Genomic DNA, 18,275 nt, shown 5'->3' with positions numbered 1-18,275 from the left:
CTTAGAATTGACTTGGCTATGCGGGCTCTCTTTTGGTTCCATATGAAGTTTAAGGTGTTTTTTTCCAGTTCTGTGAAGAAGGTCATTGGTAGCTTGATGGGGATAGCGTTGAATCTGTAAATTACTTTGGGCAGTATGGCCATTTTCACGATATTGATTCTTCCTAACCATGGACATGGAATGTTTCTCCATTTGTTTGTGTCCTGTCTTATTTCATTGAACAGTGGTTTGTAGTTCTCCTTGAAGAGGTCCTTTACGTTCCTTGTTAGCTGTATTCCTAGGTGTTTTATTTTCTTTGTAGCAATTGTGAATGGCATCACATTCTTGATTTGGCTCTCTTTAAGTCTGTTATTGGTGTATAGGAATGCTTGTGATTTTTGCACATTTATTTTGTATCCTGAGACTTTGCTGAAGTTGCTTATCTGTTTCAGGAGACTTTAGGCTGAGTCAGTGGGATCTTCTAGATATACAATCATAAAGCCAAACCTGTTTCCAAAATTATCAAACCATCCTTTTTTGGCATTAAGTTCTCCAGCTTTAGATCCTCCACCTTCCTTTTGCTTTGCATTGTCATATAATGACTGTAATGACTTCTCTTTTTAAAAAATCATATTAGAGTCTATATATAGATATGCCTTTCTTTTAACAATCCTGCACCCACATAAAAGCTGGATTTTCAATAAGAGGTCAAAGGTATTTCACAAAACATGCAAGGTTTTCACCCTGCTGGCATAGCTGCAGTGACAGCATCACAAATTTTCTTTTTTCACAAAAAAAATTTCTTTTTTCTTATTCTGTATTCATTTATCTTGAAATGGTAGGCAACCACAGCTGCAGATCTTAATCTATGGTACATGTCAAGCAATTCAGCTTCTTGTAATATGACTTTTCTCTGCTTCTTGGGAGTACTTCCAGCATCACCAGTGACACTTTATATATGGGTTCCAAGCTGTACGATATATGAATTTTATCTTGAAAAAGCCATTATTTAAAAAAAAAAAATCTATATAGGAATAGCCCTCAAGTTCTCTAGCTTGGCAATTCGGTGAATTACATTGTTATTTACTAAGACAGGGAAGGGTAGGAGTGATGAGTTCAGTTTTCGATTTGTGGAGTTTTGAGGGATTTACAGGAAATCCAAATGGAGATAATCCAGGAATTGAGCTATAGATATCCAGAATTCAGGAGTGAGGTCTACACTGAATATACAGATTTGTGCTTCAGTACATGTCGAGTATCCCTAATCCAAAAGTTCAAAATTTGAAATTTTTTGAGTTGTAGATTTGGAATACTTATCCAATAAGTATAATGCAAACATTCCAAAACCAAAAAAAATCTGAATTCTGAAACATTTCTGGTCCCAGTTACTTTGGATAAGGGATACTTAACCCATAACATGCAACTGACAATTGAAGAGAATGCATAGAACAAAACCCTGAGTGATACAAAGATAAATAGGATAGGAAAAGGAAACCAAAGCCTGCTAAAAGTGATGAAAAGATGGAGCCAAGGAGAGAAAGAGGAAAATCAGGAATATATTATACAATGGAAGCCAGTAAAAGAGACTGCTTTAAAGAAGATGGGAGTAATCAGCTGTGTTGAATGCTGCTAACATATTAAATCAGATGAGGAGGCTATTGGTAATATTGGAAGAGTAGTGTGTATTAAAGTAATGAAATAAAAATAAGATTGCAATTAGTTGAGAAATATATGGGAGATAAGGAATTAGAGATAGCCAAAGTTTGGATTTGAGGAGGAGGAAAGATTAGGGAGAATGTAGGGTGAAAAGGCTTTTTATTTTATTTTTTGCCTTAGTGAGGGGATGGTAAGATGAAAAAGACTTGAACTTTTAGTGCTGTTGGGAATGAGCCAGTGGGGACAGAGGTTATAGACACCCAGAAGATAATCTATAGGGTGCAATCTCTAACAGTGCTGAAGGGGATCTAAATACAAGTAGGAGAATTAACATTAAAAATGGGGAGGAATCTCGAGACCATCCTGGCCAATATGGTGAAAACCCATCTCTACTAAAAATACAAAAATTAGCTAGGTATGGTGGTGGGCACCTATAGTCCCATCTACCCAGGAGGTTGAGGCAAGAGAATCTCTTGAACCGGGAGGCAGAAGTTGCAGTGAGCCGAGATCATACCACTTCGCTCCAGCCTGGGCAACAGCAAGAAATACTCTGTCTTAAAAAAAAAAAAAAAAAAAGGTTAGGAATCATGATTTTAGATAACAGGAGTGAAGAAGGAAAAAGGATAAGTGGAAGCAAATGTGTTTGTAGGTTTGTTGTAAGCCATTAAGGGAATTCTGATTGAGTGTCTCCTATTTTCTTTTTGAAATGAAACATCAGATCACCTGTTGTGACTGAGTGGGGATGTTTGTGGAGAAGATTTGAAATAGTTGCGGAATACTGCAGGGAAATATAGTGGGACTAGCAGTCATTACCGAAATTCAGAGGAAATGAATAATCTTTTATAGTGACACTGCCCTATTATAAGTTTTTTTTTTTTACCTGGGTAGAGCAAGGGATTGGCCAAGTGTGGGCCCATGGGCAAGTCTGGCTCATGGCCTTTTTTTGTAAATAAAGTGGGTTTTGGTTACAAATATTGAAACTGCCTTTGCAAAAATTTATCAGTGACAAAATTGTGGCAGTAGGGGAGATCTGATCTACCCAACACCCCCTCTTGCCTTTAGCCCTCAACTGCCTGAATTATTCCTGGACTTTGGCCAAGTTAACTTTGGGAGACAGTTAATACTCTATTATTTAATTTAATTTATTTATTTTTGAGACAGAGTTTCACTCTGTTGCCCAGGCTGTAGTGTAGTGGTGTGATCTCAGCTCACTGGAACCACCACCTCCTGGATTCAAGCGATTCTCCTGCCTCAGCCTCCTGTATAGCTGGGATTACAGGCGCCCACCACCACACTCAGCTAATTTTTGTATTTTTAGTAGAGATGGAGTTTCACCATGTTGGCCAGGATGGTCTCAAACTCCTGACTTCAAGTGATCCTCTTGCCTCAGCCTCTCAAAGTGCTAGGATTACAGATGTGAGCCACTGCCCCAGCCATTTTATAGTTTAAATGATAATAGTCCTTCTCCGAAACTCAGCCACCTTTGTAAGACAGCTAATGAGAGTCCACCAGACTTGGAGGAGGAGAGGAGCCTGAATTCTGCTAAGGTGTAGATGTAGACCCAGCGGCTCACACCTGTAATCTCAACACTTTGGGAGGCTAAGGAGGGTGGATTGCTTGAGCCCAGGAGTTGAAGACCAGCCTGGGCAACATGGCAAAACCCCATCTCTACCAAAAATGCAAAAATTAGCTAGTCTCATAACCTGGTCTCAAAAATAAATAGAGAGAGAGAGACATAAATGATTGCCAGCCATTATTCTGGAGGTCACAAGATATATAACTTCCCCAGTTACTCCTGAGATAACATCACAACTGTAGAACCTAAAATTGGCCTTTTGAGATATCTTTTCAGGAATTTTTCATGTCTGACATCAATGGCTCCACCTGGACATGCCAACTGCCCCTGTGGCCCCACCCAGAAGTGGCTGAGTGCACAGGAGGACCATTCTCCACACCCTTCTGATTGCACCCCCAACCAATCAATAGCAAACACCCATTCATTGCCTAACCACTCCCACTCCTTCCCCCAAACTACCTTTGGAAAACCCCTAACCTACAAGACTTTAAGGAGATTGATTAGAGTAATATAAATAAATCCCATCTCCCACTTGGCATGGCCAGCCTTAATCAATTAAACTCTCTACTGGAATGCCATTGTCTTTGCAAATTGATTTTGTTTGTGCAGCAGGCAGGAAGAACCTGGAGAGCAGTTCCAGTATGTTCATTTGTTGTCCATGACTGCTTTAACACTGCAGTGACAGAGATGAGTAGTTGGCCCTGAAAGCCTAAAATATTTACCATCTGACTCTTTACAGAAAGTTTGCCAACGCCTGGTATAGATCAATCCGGATATAAGTACAGAGAAGGCAGACATTTGGGTTCACCCAAGGTAGAAGTCTTGATAAAAGGAAGGATATTAGCAAAGGAATTAAAGATATTGGCAGTTGACCTTGGTATTGGTATTGGACCTTGGAATCCAACCTGGAGAGGAAAAGAAGTAGATGAAAGGAACTGATAGAGGTTCCAGAGTTTATTCGGATTTCTTGAGAGTAGTTGGCGGGTGGCGGGGGGAAGCTGAAAGTGATAGAATATTGTGATTATAGATAATTTAAATGTATGATTTCAAAGAAAGGGCAGTTCTAGGTAGTGACAGTGTCCTGGCTGTGGTAGCTCAGGTTGTATGGAACTGAGAGGCAGTGCTGGTTACATCATCCATGTAGATACTGAGCCCCCTCCCCACCATGGTGGGTGGAGAGGAATATGGTTAGCCACATGCTTGTATCTTCTTAGTTTCTGGGATTTACTGGGAAAACCTATTTTTTTTCCTCATAGAAGGGAGAAGAGTGTTATAAATAACAGGATTTCAAATTATCAAGGTTTTTTTTGGGTATTACATTCCTATGTTTAAGTTGAATTGCTAATACTCAATTTAAAAATTGCTAAAAATTTAGGGAAAAGTAAATAGCAAATTTATTGCTTTGTTTTTATAATTTAAACTTATACTTTTTAAATGCCTTTTGATTACCAGACTGCAGATGTATTTAATTTTGAGGAAACAGTTTACAGTCATCATATGTCTCCAGTCTCCACCAAGCACTGTTTGGTAGCAGGTTTGTAAGTGTATTCATTTGTCTTTTGGCATATTGAAAACTTTCTCCCTTTTTATATCTACTTAGTTTTGACGTAGACATTTTAAACCTGAGGAATATCACAATTTGTTTTTTTAATATATGTACTATCTATATTCAATTCAACAGATATTGTGCAAGTCAAGCACTATCTAGTGGCCAGGATTCAGAGATTAAGAGCATATTTCTGACTTCTAAAGAGTTCCTTTTAAACCACCAAAATTTCAGAGATTTTACATGAATAAAATTTGGCAACTTTCCCAATTTGACACAATAAAACAAGGAAATTATTTCCTTCTCTAAGTTTGTGTTTCAAATTAAGCATCAATTTATATAAAAGCACCTGCAACAAACATCTTCATATATAAGGAAGAAAAAATTATTTTCTAGTATCAGATATCTGGGCCCTGTGATTCATTACTTCTGTGGCATCATGTAGGTCTCTACTTCTGGACATCAGTCAGCTGTTTTATTCATAAAGAAGAGCTAGGAACTAAGTTGTCTTTGAGTTCCTTTCAGTCTGTGTCCAGAGTTTCTGTGAACCTGTTACTAGTGATTGGAAGTATATCATTAACTTGGAAAAACTAAGCTATTAAAATACAATGATTTGATTTGATAAAATGGAATAGAACTGTACAGACATACATTTACACACATTTACCAAAATTAATTTCCTGGGTTTGATATTGATTTGACGTTAGTTACTTCACACGTAATCATGGGGAAACCTAGTGAAGGGTACACAGTCCTCTTTATACTTGCTTTGCAACTGCTTGCAAATCTGCAATTATTTCAGAATTAAAAATAAATGTAATAATAGAGGTCTCTTACTAGTAAAATATAACTGTAGTTAAAATAACTTTTCTAAATGTAAACGTTAAAAATGACTTGAAACGTCTTTTTGGCATATATCTTTATGTTTCTACATAGATACATGAAAATGTCATGATTACTAATGATAATATCTTGTTTCCTTTTAATGATGATTTATAATAAAATTATCTTAAATCGTTTTTGTTTTTACAGTTGGTACTAGAGGACCCAAAGTACAACTTTGTGACTTGAAGTCTGGATCCTGTTCTCACATTCTACAGGGTATTTTTATTTTATTTCAAACAGCAACTACTTTGAGCAAAGCATTCAATAAAAAGAAACATTACTAACAATGTATTCTTTGTGAGTGACATGACTGATGTATTTTGTGCTAGTTGTTAAAAGTCAGCAGGGAAATAAAGATCCTTCTGTGCATTATTCTTATAAAACTGAACTATTGAAAAGACATTTATATGAACAATGGTCATTGGGGAAGCTCAAAGGATGTGAAAAATAGGTCTAACTCAAAACCTGGTGTTATTTCTACATTTAAAAAAACGAATGCATTTAAAAAAAATGCATTCTGGAAAAAAAAGCGGATCACTTAACTCTGAGAGGATCAAAAGATGTGGGGAGGTTTATTTGTTTGCTGGAGAGAAGAGTATTGCATATTTATATGGTGGAGAAAGAGTACCAGTATACGTGTCTAGTGTATTATGTAATATTCTGGCTAATGAGTAAACGTTGTTCTTAATATTTAGGTGCGTTTTTTCTCAGTAAGAATATTTTAGAAAAATATATTGAAGTAATTCTGTGGTAAAGGTATATTAATTTAAATTATTCTTGCTCCTTTTTTATCAGTATTAGATTGTCTAATTCTAAACAATAAAAAGATAGAATATGATTTGTATATTTTTACTTCTCTCAGAAACACATAACAAATATATTAAGAAAATTTGGTGAGACGGGTAGCATTTTTTGACATTGTTATGAATTTCTATTAATATAAGCTGGGCAGATGAAAATGTCTGCTGTGAATAGTTCAGTTAGGTAAAAGTGAATTAAAATGTTGAACTCACCCTTTGAACTTATTACCTGTGCTTTCTAGAAAAAAACATTTTATATAAATGCTTATTTACAGTCATGAATTAAAGTAATTTTCACTTACAACTGTATGAGAAATGGGAAGACATTTTTATCCTTTAAAATGTTTATCTTGTATGTTTTATTACAGTACTTGAGCTTGAGTTATATGGATTGACTGACATAAGCTAACAACTGTATTTAAAAAGAAAGGCTTACTTAACTCTATTTTTTCTAAAGCAAAACCAGTTATTTTACAATAAAATGCCATGTGTTAGAAATACCCCTATAAACTTCACATTAGCATTGAAATGTAGATTATTATAAGTGTGAGAAATGATCATATCTATTCACATTGAATATTTAGCCTCTCTTCAGAATCAGGTGAAATTATTGGTACTCTATCTTTGGATTTTTCAAATATCTTGCAAGCCTTTTCATACAGTTGTATTTGCAGGTCATAGACAAGAAATACTGGCAGTTTCCTGGTCTCCACGTTATGACTATATCTTGGCAACTGCAAGGTAAAATTTAATTTATTTGCTTTGAAGTGCATTTTAGCAATTAATAAGCATTTAGAAAAGACTATGTAATGTATGTATTTTAACATATTTAATTATTAATTAGATCCTTTAAAACTGAAGTGTTGATTTAGAGATTTTAATTCATGTCACCAAAAGATATCTGCCTTTGCATTCTAATTCTAATCCTATCCATTTTCAAGGTGTTTCACCTTAGAACACAGAGGAACTCTGTTGTGTCATTCTTTCACACACAAATATAACACTGTGCTAATTTTTAAATAGAGCATTTTTATTCATTATCTTTAACCTAGAATTATTTTGAATATGATATAACATATCCACACATTCACTAATTCTATTTTCTAATATTTAATGATTTCCTCCCACGTGCCAAGCATTGTACTAGGGACACAGAGGTAAACCAAGGCTTCGAAAAGCCAACAATCTAATGATCTAATGGGGCATATAGTCAAAAATCAGTGATTACAGGGCATCCTGAAAAATGCTTTAATAGAGGCACATCTTTGGTAGGTGTAATATAGGAAAAGAAAGCAGGATCACTTAGAGAGGATCAAAAGATGTGGGGAGGTTTATTTGTTTGCTGGAGAGAAGAGTATTGCAGTATTTATATGCTGGGGGAAGAGTACCAGTAGAGAGAAACAGGTAAAGATAAGAAATGGAGAGAATAGGTGCTGCATCAGGACCTTGAATACACAGAAATGGGTGGTATCAAGGATCCAGATAAGGGTGGAAGGGACACCTGGTTTGGCACATGAAGAGTACTGTGAGACTACATGAAAGAGGAAAAAGTGGAAGTGAATACAATTAAGTTGGTAGCTTTGGCAGAGATGCTGAAGATGTTCAGACTGAAAGGCTTCTCTTGGTTTTTAGGACTTGATGTCATCTCTTGAAAATATAGGAATGAAGATGCAATTTTGAGGAAAGATAGCATCGATCTTGAATAACAGATTGAAAAAGAGAGCTGATTAAGGGCGCATAGAATTACTGGGCAGGTGTTCTCAGTTGAAGATGTAGATCACAGGTGTACCAAGCCACAGCAATTAAAACATTAAATGAAACAGACTTAACAATTTTCAGTGTCTACAGGAAAGTACCTCAGTGCCTGAAAATTGTAGACGTCGTGGGAAAAAGGAAAAAAATAAAATCACAAAAAGGCTTGTAGGAGGGATCGAGGACCTAATGAAGTAGAAGTATGAGAGTTAGACTAAGAAAATTTTAGAACTGAAGGGAAAAGAATTAGTAATCAAATATTTTGATATATTTTCATAAAGCTTTAAGTAGAAGAAAAATTATTGCAAAAGCTATTCATATTAGTTTTATAAAGATCTGTGTCTGGATTGTTTTTGAGTTGCCAGCCCTCTTTCCCTGTCACAGGTTAGGCCCTAAAGAAGCTTCTCTTAATAATTAACAAAATATAATGTTAAAATTTACGATTTCTGAAGTGCAGCAAGGTCTAGAATTATAGCCATAAGACTGACTGAAGAGGTATGAAGGTTAGGAGTTAGGTGCTGGTTATGCTTGGGTGGATTTTACATTTTTCATGCTTAACTTGGTTTTCCTGAGAACAGAGGAGAGCTAAGAAGCTTTCAATTATAAGAATGCCCCAGGAATTTGAATCAGTACCAAAATGGACCTAGTAATCAGTGTTAAAAGTTGGATATGTTCAAATCTAATCTATTTCAGAAGATACTTAAATCCTCATACAGATTTCATTTCCCTCAGCTGGAAAGAAGGAAAACCAACTTAAGAATGGGAAATGCTAGCTTTTTGCTGACTATTCTAGTTGGCTAGGTTTGATGGTCATCTGTGAAAAGAATCAAGATTTTTAAAAACCAATAAACCCTGTGTGTATATTTTTTAAAAATTTATAAATGAAAAATAGGCTTATAAAAATGTAAAGTAATACTCTCTCTTATTAAAATGGATAAGCCCCCTGGGTTACAATATTGTTGAGGTCCTTATGAGGACACGATAGCATCAGATGAACTGATTAGGAGCACATCGGATTGCCAAGCATTTTTCTTTAGGAATAGCCTAGAAACTGAAATAGATGTCTGATCATAGATTTTGCTTTCTTCTTTTTGCTTTCTTGAAAAAAAATGGAAGTAAGTGTCTAATTTCTAGAAGACATTAAATATAGTTTTCATATATCTGGTAAAGATTGATTTGAGTACAGGAAACCAAATGGAAATGCATTGTCCTCGTTATTCACCTTACTCCTACCATTTTTAATATAAAAAGGAAAAAAACACCAAATCATACCAAATGGATCTTTCAGCAAAGTGAAATTGGTTAATTGCTTGTTTTGAAAGCATTTGGATAACAAGTAGTAGAAAAGGTGTGGTAAGGAACTTACTAGGAGCAAGCTACAGGCCTCTCTGGTCCTTGGGAGAAAAGATGCTGATAAAATTTAAAACAACATAAAAAGCAGCAGAACTTTATTCTTGTTATCTGAAAAAGAAAGGTTACTTTTTTTTTCTTGCTGTTTACTCACTTATTTGAATTACTGTTAACCTTTGAATAGTTGCTGAAAAGGGAAAGTTCAACAACCCTAGTGTATGTGTACATTTGCACCTATGTAATGAGACCTTTGTCAATGTAACATTTATTCTTCTCAGTGCTGACAGTAGAGTAAAATTGTGGGATGTGAGAAGAGCATCAGGATGTTTAATTACTCTTGATCAGCATAATGGAGAAAAGTCACAAGCTGTAGAATCAGGTAAGGAAGAATGCATTAATAAAGAAATACAACAATGATAGTTTTTTTTACATTGAAAATTTTTAATTGAAGCCAAATAATAAATGCATATTGACAAATTGCAAACTTTATGATTTTTTAAAAGGCATTCATCATATATCACTTTCTTAATTTATGTAAACTAAATTATGATTCTCTTTCTTTAAGATATAAATAAAAATGGCACTTTCATTTGGCCCTAAATTTTTAAAAGTAGAAACTTTTCTGAATTAACCTGCTTTACTTATTTTGTTTTTGCTCCATTGAGGCCAACTATACAAATTCAATGCCATTTAAAAAATCACAATAAATTACAGAAATAGTAACGTTTTGTGGCCATTGTATCAACATAAAATTGTGTTAAATGTGAGTCAGCTGTAGTCCATGTGACAAAGTACCTAAATTGCATTTTTACAGTAGAATTTAATTCCTGTGTAGAAATTTTGATTTAGAATTAATTCTGGACCAGATATGTATTAGAATGAACTATATAAAACCTATGGTTGTTTTATATAGTTTTTTTTAAAACTACATAAAATTTCATAGGTTTTATATAGTTTTATATGAAATATATTAGAATGTACATAGTTTTTTAAAAAACTATATAAAACATGTTTTATATGTTTTTAAGTTAATTAGCCTATTTTAGAATTATGCTTTCTCAAACTTGTTAATTTTTAAAGTGATACATATTTTGAAAGTACAACAGTCATCCTTTTCCTTTTAAGGTTTTTTTTTTTAATGGAAAACACCAGAATTACTAATTTTAATAGTCCATTGAATGATTTTTAGGTTAGCAATAAAAATATTATATAAGAGAGACGAAAGGTGTTTCATTTTAAATTTTAGTGTTAAGCTACACACTTAATTGAATTTGATAGCACAACTTCCTCGCTGGAAAAAAATAGTATGTCTGGTAGAATTTTTTTCCCTTTTTTTGTTTTCTTCTATTTTTATGCTTCTGATTAATATTGCTTATCCTATTTAAATAATCTGAAGGGTTGGTTAATTTTAACTATAAGCCACTTACATTTTTTAAGTAACTCAATTTGTTGTCCTTTAATATGTTTAAATAATTATATCATCAAACATTAAATATGTTCTGAATACAAGAACAAATAAACTGAACTATATTTTTCATTGCAGCAAACACTGCTCATAATGGGAAAGTTAATGGCTTATGTTTTACGAGTGATGGGCTTCACCTTCTCACTGTTGGTACAGATAATCGAATGAGACTCTGGAATAGTTCCAATGGAGAAAACACACTTGTAAGAGATTTTTAAGTATATTTTTGGGTATAAATTAAAGAAATGGATCTGTAACATACACTTGATGTTTTTCTGTATATTTAGCTCATTTCTTCCCTTTGAATCACAGCTCTTTTTAAAAATATGTTTCTACTATGTGAACTAGTAATTACCAACTCAAGACAACCCACCCCTACCCACCACCTACCACATTCCCCTTACTTAGCAGAAAATCACGTTCCACTGAGCCACTCTGTTCTTAATGGGAGTGCAAAGTATAGAAGAGAAGAATAAAAGACTGAGAACTACTGATATAAAGTAAACATATGGAGCTAAGTAATGAAATTTTTATAGGTTAAGTATCCCTAATCTGAACATCTGAAATATGAAATGTTCCAAAATCTGAAACTTTCTGAGTGCTAGCATGACACTCAAAGGAAATGCTCATTGGAGCAGTTCAGATTCTGAATATTCAGATTAGGGATGTTCAGCCAGTAATGCAAATATTCCAAAATCCAAAATACTTCTAGTCCCAATCATTTTGGATGGAGATACTTAACCTGTATTATATATGACTTGTAAACAAAATTCACAATGAATTTTATAGTACCAGAACATGTAGTACTTTATTTAATACTACTGAAATAAATATATTTGGAAAGTACATTCTTATATGGCAATTAATTTCCAGTACTTGTTTTGATGGTATGCCTATGGTTTATTAATTTTCAGAATAAACTACCAAAAGCTTATAGTTTGGTGATAATAATAATAGTTAATATTTATTGAGCAATACTGTGCTAATAATAATTAGCCTTTAATTTGGCAGGCAGTATTAGACAGCAGTGGGCAAAACATGGAAACTCCTGTCCTCATGGAGCTTACATTTCAGCAAGAAGATGAAAGGCATTAATTAATGGACAATCACATAAGGCAGTCAGAGTAGGCTTCACTGAGGTGACACTCAACCTGAAGGAAATGGGGAAATGGCTCATCAGTTATTTTCTGGGGGACAGCATTCTAGTCAGAGAAAGAAATAAAGTACAAAGACCCTTAGGCAAGACCTTGCTAAGGATATGCAAGGAAGAGCTAAGAGGCTCTTGTGTTGGAATATGAAGAGAATAACTGATGAGGAACAGAAGGAACTAAGGTACCAGAGCACACAGGCCCTGCAGGCCTTTGTAATGGCTCAGGATTTTCTCTGGGTGAGATGGAAAGCCACTAAAGGCTTGTGAGTGGAAAAGTGACAGGATCACTCTGGAAGAGTAGCTGGGCATGTGTGTCAAATTTAATGTGAAGAATGTAAATGGTACTGAATGTATATATAAATTGTTCATGTGGTTCTATTCCATTTTTCTTTCCTTCTTAAAGGTGAGTCTTATGCCCTTTGGATTTTTCCTAGTAAGGCCATATCTAAAATAGTGTGTTGAAAATGGATAATACCTTTTACAGTGGATCAAAGTAAAAGTAACTCGTATATAGATTACTAGGGTATCCCAGCAACTGACCTACATAGAATACTTACAGGAATTTGGGACATTGATACCAGAATAAACAGACAGAACCAGTTCTGCCATTTAGTAACTTCTTTTTTTCATTTTAAAGTTGACAGATGAAATGGTACATATTTATCATGTACAGCATGATGTTTTGGAGTAAATAGAATATATACATTGCAGAATGATTAAATCTAGCTAATTAACAAATGTATTATCTCATAGTTATTTTTGCAATAAGAATACTTAACATCCACTCTTCTTGCATTTTTCAGTAGCACAGTATATCATAATCAACTGTAGTCACCATGCTGAACAATAGATCTCTTCCTCCTATCTACCTGTAATTATGAATCCTTTGACCAACATCTCCCCAGACTCCCCTTTCTGCTAACCACCCCAGCCTCTGGTAACCACCATTCTCCTCTACTTCTAAGAGATCAACATTTTCAGATTCCACATATGAGCAAAATCATGGAGTATCCATCTTTCTGTGCCTAGCTGATTTCACTTAACATCATGTCCTCCAGATTCATCCATGTTGTTGCAAATCACAGGATTTTCTTCTTTTTTATGGCTGAATAGTATTCCATTGTGTATATATACTACATATTGTTTATCCATTCATCCATTGATGCACACTTAAATTGATTCCATATCTTGTGAATAATGCTGCAGTGAATATGGGAGTGCAGATATCTCTTTGACACACTGATTTCATATCATTTTGATATAAGCCCAGTGGTAGGATTGCTGGATCATGTGGGAGTTCTATTTTTAATTTTTTGAAGAATCTCTATACTGTTTTCCATATGGCTGTTCTAATTTACATTCTCACCAATAATGTGCAAGAGCACCCTTTTCTCCACATCCCCTCTAACACTTATTATCTTTAGTCGTAGAGATAATAGCCATAATAACAGGTATGTCTCACTGTGGTTTTTATTTATATTTCCTTGATGATTATTGATACTGAACATTTTTTTGTATGCCTCTTTTGGCCATATGTAATTCTTATTTTGAGAAATGTCTTTTCAGGTATTTTGCCCATTTTTTAATAGGGCTATTTATTTTCCTGGTCTTGAGTTGTTTGAGTTCCTTATATAGTTTGGATATTAACCAAATATATATGGTTTGCAAATATTTTCCCCTATTCTGTATGTTGCCTTTTCACTCTAATGCTTATGTCCTTTACTGTGCAGAAGCTTTTGAGATTAATGTAATCCCATTAGTCTATGTTTGCTTTTGTTGCCTGTGCTTTTGAGGTCATATCCAAAAAGCCATTGCCCAGACTAATGTCATGGGGCTTCTCCCTTGTATTTTTCTACTAGTTTTTTAGTTTCAGGTTTTATATGTAAGTCTTTAATCCATTTTGAGTTGACTTTTTTAATATGGTAAGAGAGAGGATTTACTTTCACGTTTCTGCATTTGTAGGTCCAGTTCTCTCAATACTGTTTATTGAAGAGATTATCCTTTTCATATGTGTGTTCTTGGCATTGTTGTCAAAAATCAGTTGGCTGTTAAATGGATGGATTTATTTCTAGGTTCTATTCTGTTCCATTGATCTGTGTGTCTGTTTTAATGCCACTATGATGCTGTTTCAGTTATTGCAGCTTTGTAGTCTATTTTCAAGTCATGTCTCAGCTAAAGTGTGATGCCTCTAGCTTTGTTCTTTTTTCTCAAGATTGCTTTGGCTATTCAAGGTCTTTTGTGGTTCCACATGAACATTAGGATTTTTTTTCTTTTCCTGTAAAGAATGTCATTGATATTTTCATAGTGATTGCATTGCATTGAATCTATAGATTGCTTTTGGTAGAATGGACATTTTAACAGTATTAATTCTTACAATCCATGAACACAGATTATTTCTGTTTATTTGTGTTTTTCTAATTTTTTTTTTTTTTTGAGATGGAGTTTTGCTCTTGTTGCCCAGGCTGGAGTGCAATGGTGTGATCTCGGCTCATTGCAACCCCCACCTCCCAGGTTCAAGCGATTCTCCTACCTTCCCCTCCCGAGTAGCTCAGATTATAGGTGCCCATCACCATGTCCAGCTAATTTTTTGTATTTTTAGTAGAGACAGCGTTTCACCATGTTGGCCAGGCTGGTCTCGAACTCCTGACCTCAGGCAATCCACCCACCTTGGCTTCCCAAAGTGCTGGGATTACAGGCATGAGCCACTGTGCCTGGCCAGTCATTTTTTTTTTAATAGCTATTGTAAGTAGAATTATGTTCTCGACTTCTTTTTCAGATTAGTTTACTGTTAGTGTATAGAAACACTACTGGTGTTTGTATACTGATTTTTGTATTCTGCAAATTTACTGCATTTGTTTACTAGCTCTAACAGTTTTTGGCTGGAGTCATCAGGGTTTTCTATAAGATTATGTTATCTGCAAATAGGGACAGTTTAACTTCTTCCTTACCAATTTGGATGTCTTTTCTTTCTCTTGACTAATTGTTCTTGTTGGGACTTCTAGTACTATGTTGAATAGAAGTAGTGAGAGTAGGCATCCTTTCTTATGTCAGATTTAGAGGAAAAGCTTTTTATTTTTCCCCATTCCGTGTGATGTTAGCTTTACTGTGTTTAGGTACATTCATTCTATACCTAATTTGATGAGAGCTTTATCATGAAGGGATTTTGAATTTTGACAAATGCTTTTTACATGTCTGTTGAAGTGATCACATGCTTTTTATCCTTCATTTTGGTAATGTGGATACTGTATCACATCTGTTGATTTGCATATGTTGAACAATCCTTGCATCCCTGGGATGAATCCTACTTTATCATGGTGAATAATCTTTTTAATAAGTTGTTAGAGTAGATTTGCTAATATTTTGTTGAGGATATTTACATCTGTGTTCATTAGGAATATTAGCCTGTAGTTTTCTTTTTTTTTTTTTTTTTTTTTTTTTTTTTTTTTTTTTTTNTTCTTTTTTTCTGAAATGGCGTTTGCTCTTCTTGCTCAGGCTGGAGTGCAGTAACGCAGTCTTAGCTCACTGCAACCTCCACCTCCCAGGTTTAAGTGATTCTCTTACATCAGCCTTTCAAGTAGCCGGGATTACAGGCATGCACCACCACACCCAGCTTTTTTTTTTCTTTTGTATTTTTAGTAAAGATGGGGGTTTCACCACGTCGGCCAGCCTGGTCTTGAACTCCTGACCTCAAGTGATCTGCTCACTTTGGCCTCCCAAAGTGCTGGGATTACACGCATAAGCCACTGCACCTGGCCTGTAGTTTTCTTTTTTGTTGTTTTTCCTGTGTCATCTTGGTATCAGGGTAATGCTATCCTTGTAGAATGACTTTGGAAGTATTCCCTCTTCAGATTTTTGGAAGAATATGAAAGAGTCTGAAAGAATTGATATTAATTCTTCTTTAAAGTTTAGTAGAATTCATCAGTGAAGCCACTTGGCTCTGGACTTTTCTTTGATGGCAGACTCTTTATTTGTGATTCAATATCCTTACTTATTAGCCTGCTCAGATTTTTTTGTTTCTTTACAATTCAGTTTATGTCTTCTAGGCTATCCAATTTGTTGGTATGGTATTGTTCATAATAGTCTTTTGTGATCCTTTGTATATTTGAAGTATATCTGGTATCAGTTATAATGTCTCTTTTTTATCTCTGATTTTGTCTGCTCTCTTTTTTCTTTTTAGTTAGTCTAACTAAAGGTTTGTCAATTTTGTTTCTCTTTTCAAAAAACAACTCTTCATTTCCTTCATCTTTTATATTATTTGTCTAGTCTGTATTTTATTTATTTCTGTTCTGATATTTGTTATTTCCTTTCTTCTACTAATTTTGGGTTTACTTTGCTCTTGTTTTTCTAGTTCCTTGAGATAACAACATCAGGTTGTTTGTTTGAGGCCTTTTTGTTTTCATATAGACATCTATTGCTATAAACTTCCCTTTTAGAACTGCTTTTGCTGTATCTCATAGGTTTTGGTAGTTATGTTTCTGTTTTTATTTGTCAAGAAATTTTTAAGTTGCTCTTTTGATTTCTCCATTGACTCATTGCTTCTTCAAGAGCATGTTAATTTCCATGTACTTACGAATTTTTCAAATTTATTCCTGTTACTGATTTCTGGTTTTATATCATTGTAGTTTGAGAAGATACTTGATACTATTTCCATCTTCTTAAATTTGTTAAGCTGTGTTTTATGGCTTAACATATGATCGATCCTAGAGAATGTTTTATAGTCAATTAAGAAGAGTGTGTATCTTCAGCTGTTGGATGGAATGTTCTGTATGTGTCCATTAGGTACATTTGGTCTGGAGTACAGGTTAAATCTTATGTGTCTTTGTAGATTTTATATGTCAGAGTGATCTATCCATTGCCAAAAGTAGGGTGTTGAAGTCTCCTGTTATTGTCCTACAGTCTATCTCTGCCTTCAGGTCTATTAGTATTTGCTTTATATATTTATGTACTCCAATATAGGAAGCATATGTATTTACAATTGTTATATCTTCTTGCTGAGTTGATGAGTTGATCTTTTTATCATCATGTAATGACCTTCTGTGTCTCTTTTTACCACTTTGACTTAAAGTCTATTTTATCTTGTATAAGTATAGCTACTCTTGCTCTTTTGGTTTCCACTTGCATGGAATATTTTTTTTTCCTACCTTTACTTTTTTTACTACCTTTACACTCAGTCTGTGTGTGCCCTTACAGGTAAAGTGAGTGTCTTGTAGGCAGCATATACATTGGCCTTGTTTTCTTATCTGTTTGCCATTCTGTGTCTTTTGATTGAAGAATTTAATCTATTTATATTCAAGTTAATTATTGATAGGCAGGGAGTTACTGCTACCATTTTGTTCATTGTTTTTTAGTTGTTTTGTAGATCTTTTCTTCCTCTCTTACTGTCTTCCTTTGTGGTTAAGTGATTTTCTCTAATAGCATGTTTCTATTCCTTGTTTTTTGTTTTTAGTGAATCTATCATAGGTTCTGCTTTGTAGTTAAAACAAGGCTTATAAAAAAATCTTTTAACAGGTTATTTAGGCTGATAACAACTTTACTTTGATCACACACACACACACACACACACACACACACATGCACACAGACACACTACAATTAAACACCACTTTCCCCACCTCATATTTTCTATTTTGGGGTATGACAATTTACATCTTCTAATATTGCATATCTCACAACAAATTATTGTAGTGATTATTATTTTTAACAGTTTTGTCTTTTAACCTTTTTGCTAAAGATAATGCGATTTACACACCACCATTACAGTATTAGCTTATTCTGAATTTGACTGTGTACTTTTACTAGTAAGCTTAATACTTTCAGATGTTTTTGTGTTATATATTAGGATCCTTTTCTTTCAGCTTGAACTTCCTTAACATTTCTTGTAAGACAGGTCTGGTCATGATGAACTCCCTCAACTGTTGTTTGTCTGGAAGTCTTACCTCCCCTTCATTTCTGAAGAACAGCTTTTCTTGATACAGAATTCTTTGTTGGCAGGGTTTTTTTTCTTCTGACAATTTAAATATATCATCCTACTATCTCCTGGCCTTTAAGGTTTCTTCTGAGAAGTATGCAGCTAAGTGTATTGGAACTCTATTATATGTTATTTGCTTCTTTTCTTT

At 34.4% G+C, this 18,275-nt stretch overlaps 1 protein-coding gene across 2 annotated transcripts in view; it reads left to right on the top strand.

Annotated features, from left to right (window-relative positions):
* ERCC8 (ERCC excision repair 8, CSA ubiquitin ligase complex subunit) overlaps positions 1 to 18,275 on the top strand; it is a 45,417-nt gene that overhangs the window by 8,715 nt on the left and 18,427 nt on the right. For both annotated transcript variants that reach the window (XM_037728083.1, XM_017499181.2), the window contains exons 2-6: positions 4,664 to 4,745; positions 5,790 to 5,858; positions 7,117 to 7,183; positions 9,823 to 9,923; positions 11,088 to 11,212. In XM_037728083.1, the coding sequence (XP_037584011.1) occupies positions 4,664 to 4,745; positions 5,790 to 5,858; positions 7,117 to 7,183; positions 9,823 to 9,923; positions 11,088 to 11,212 (444 nt within the window). The remainder of the gene's footprint in view (positions 1 to 4,663; positions 4,746 to 5,789; positions 5,859 to 7,116; positions 7,184 to 9,822; positions 9,924 to 11,087; positions 11,213 to 18,275) is intronic.

Source organism: Cebus imitator, unplaced genomic scaffold (assembly GCF_001604975.1).
Source record: "Cebus imitator isolate Cc_AM_T3 unplaced genomic scaffold, Cebus_imitator-1.0 Scaffold255, whole genome shotgun sequence".
In the NCBI taxonomy this organism is placed as follows: domain Eukaryota; kingdom Metazoa; phylum Chordata; class Mammalia; order Primates; family Cebidae; genus Cebus; species Cebus imitator.
Note: the sequence above shows the minus strand (reverse complement) of the source record. Positions and strands in the feature narration are given on the sequence as shown.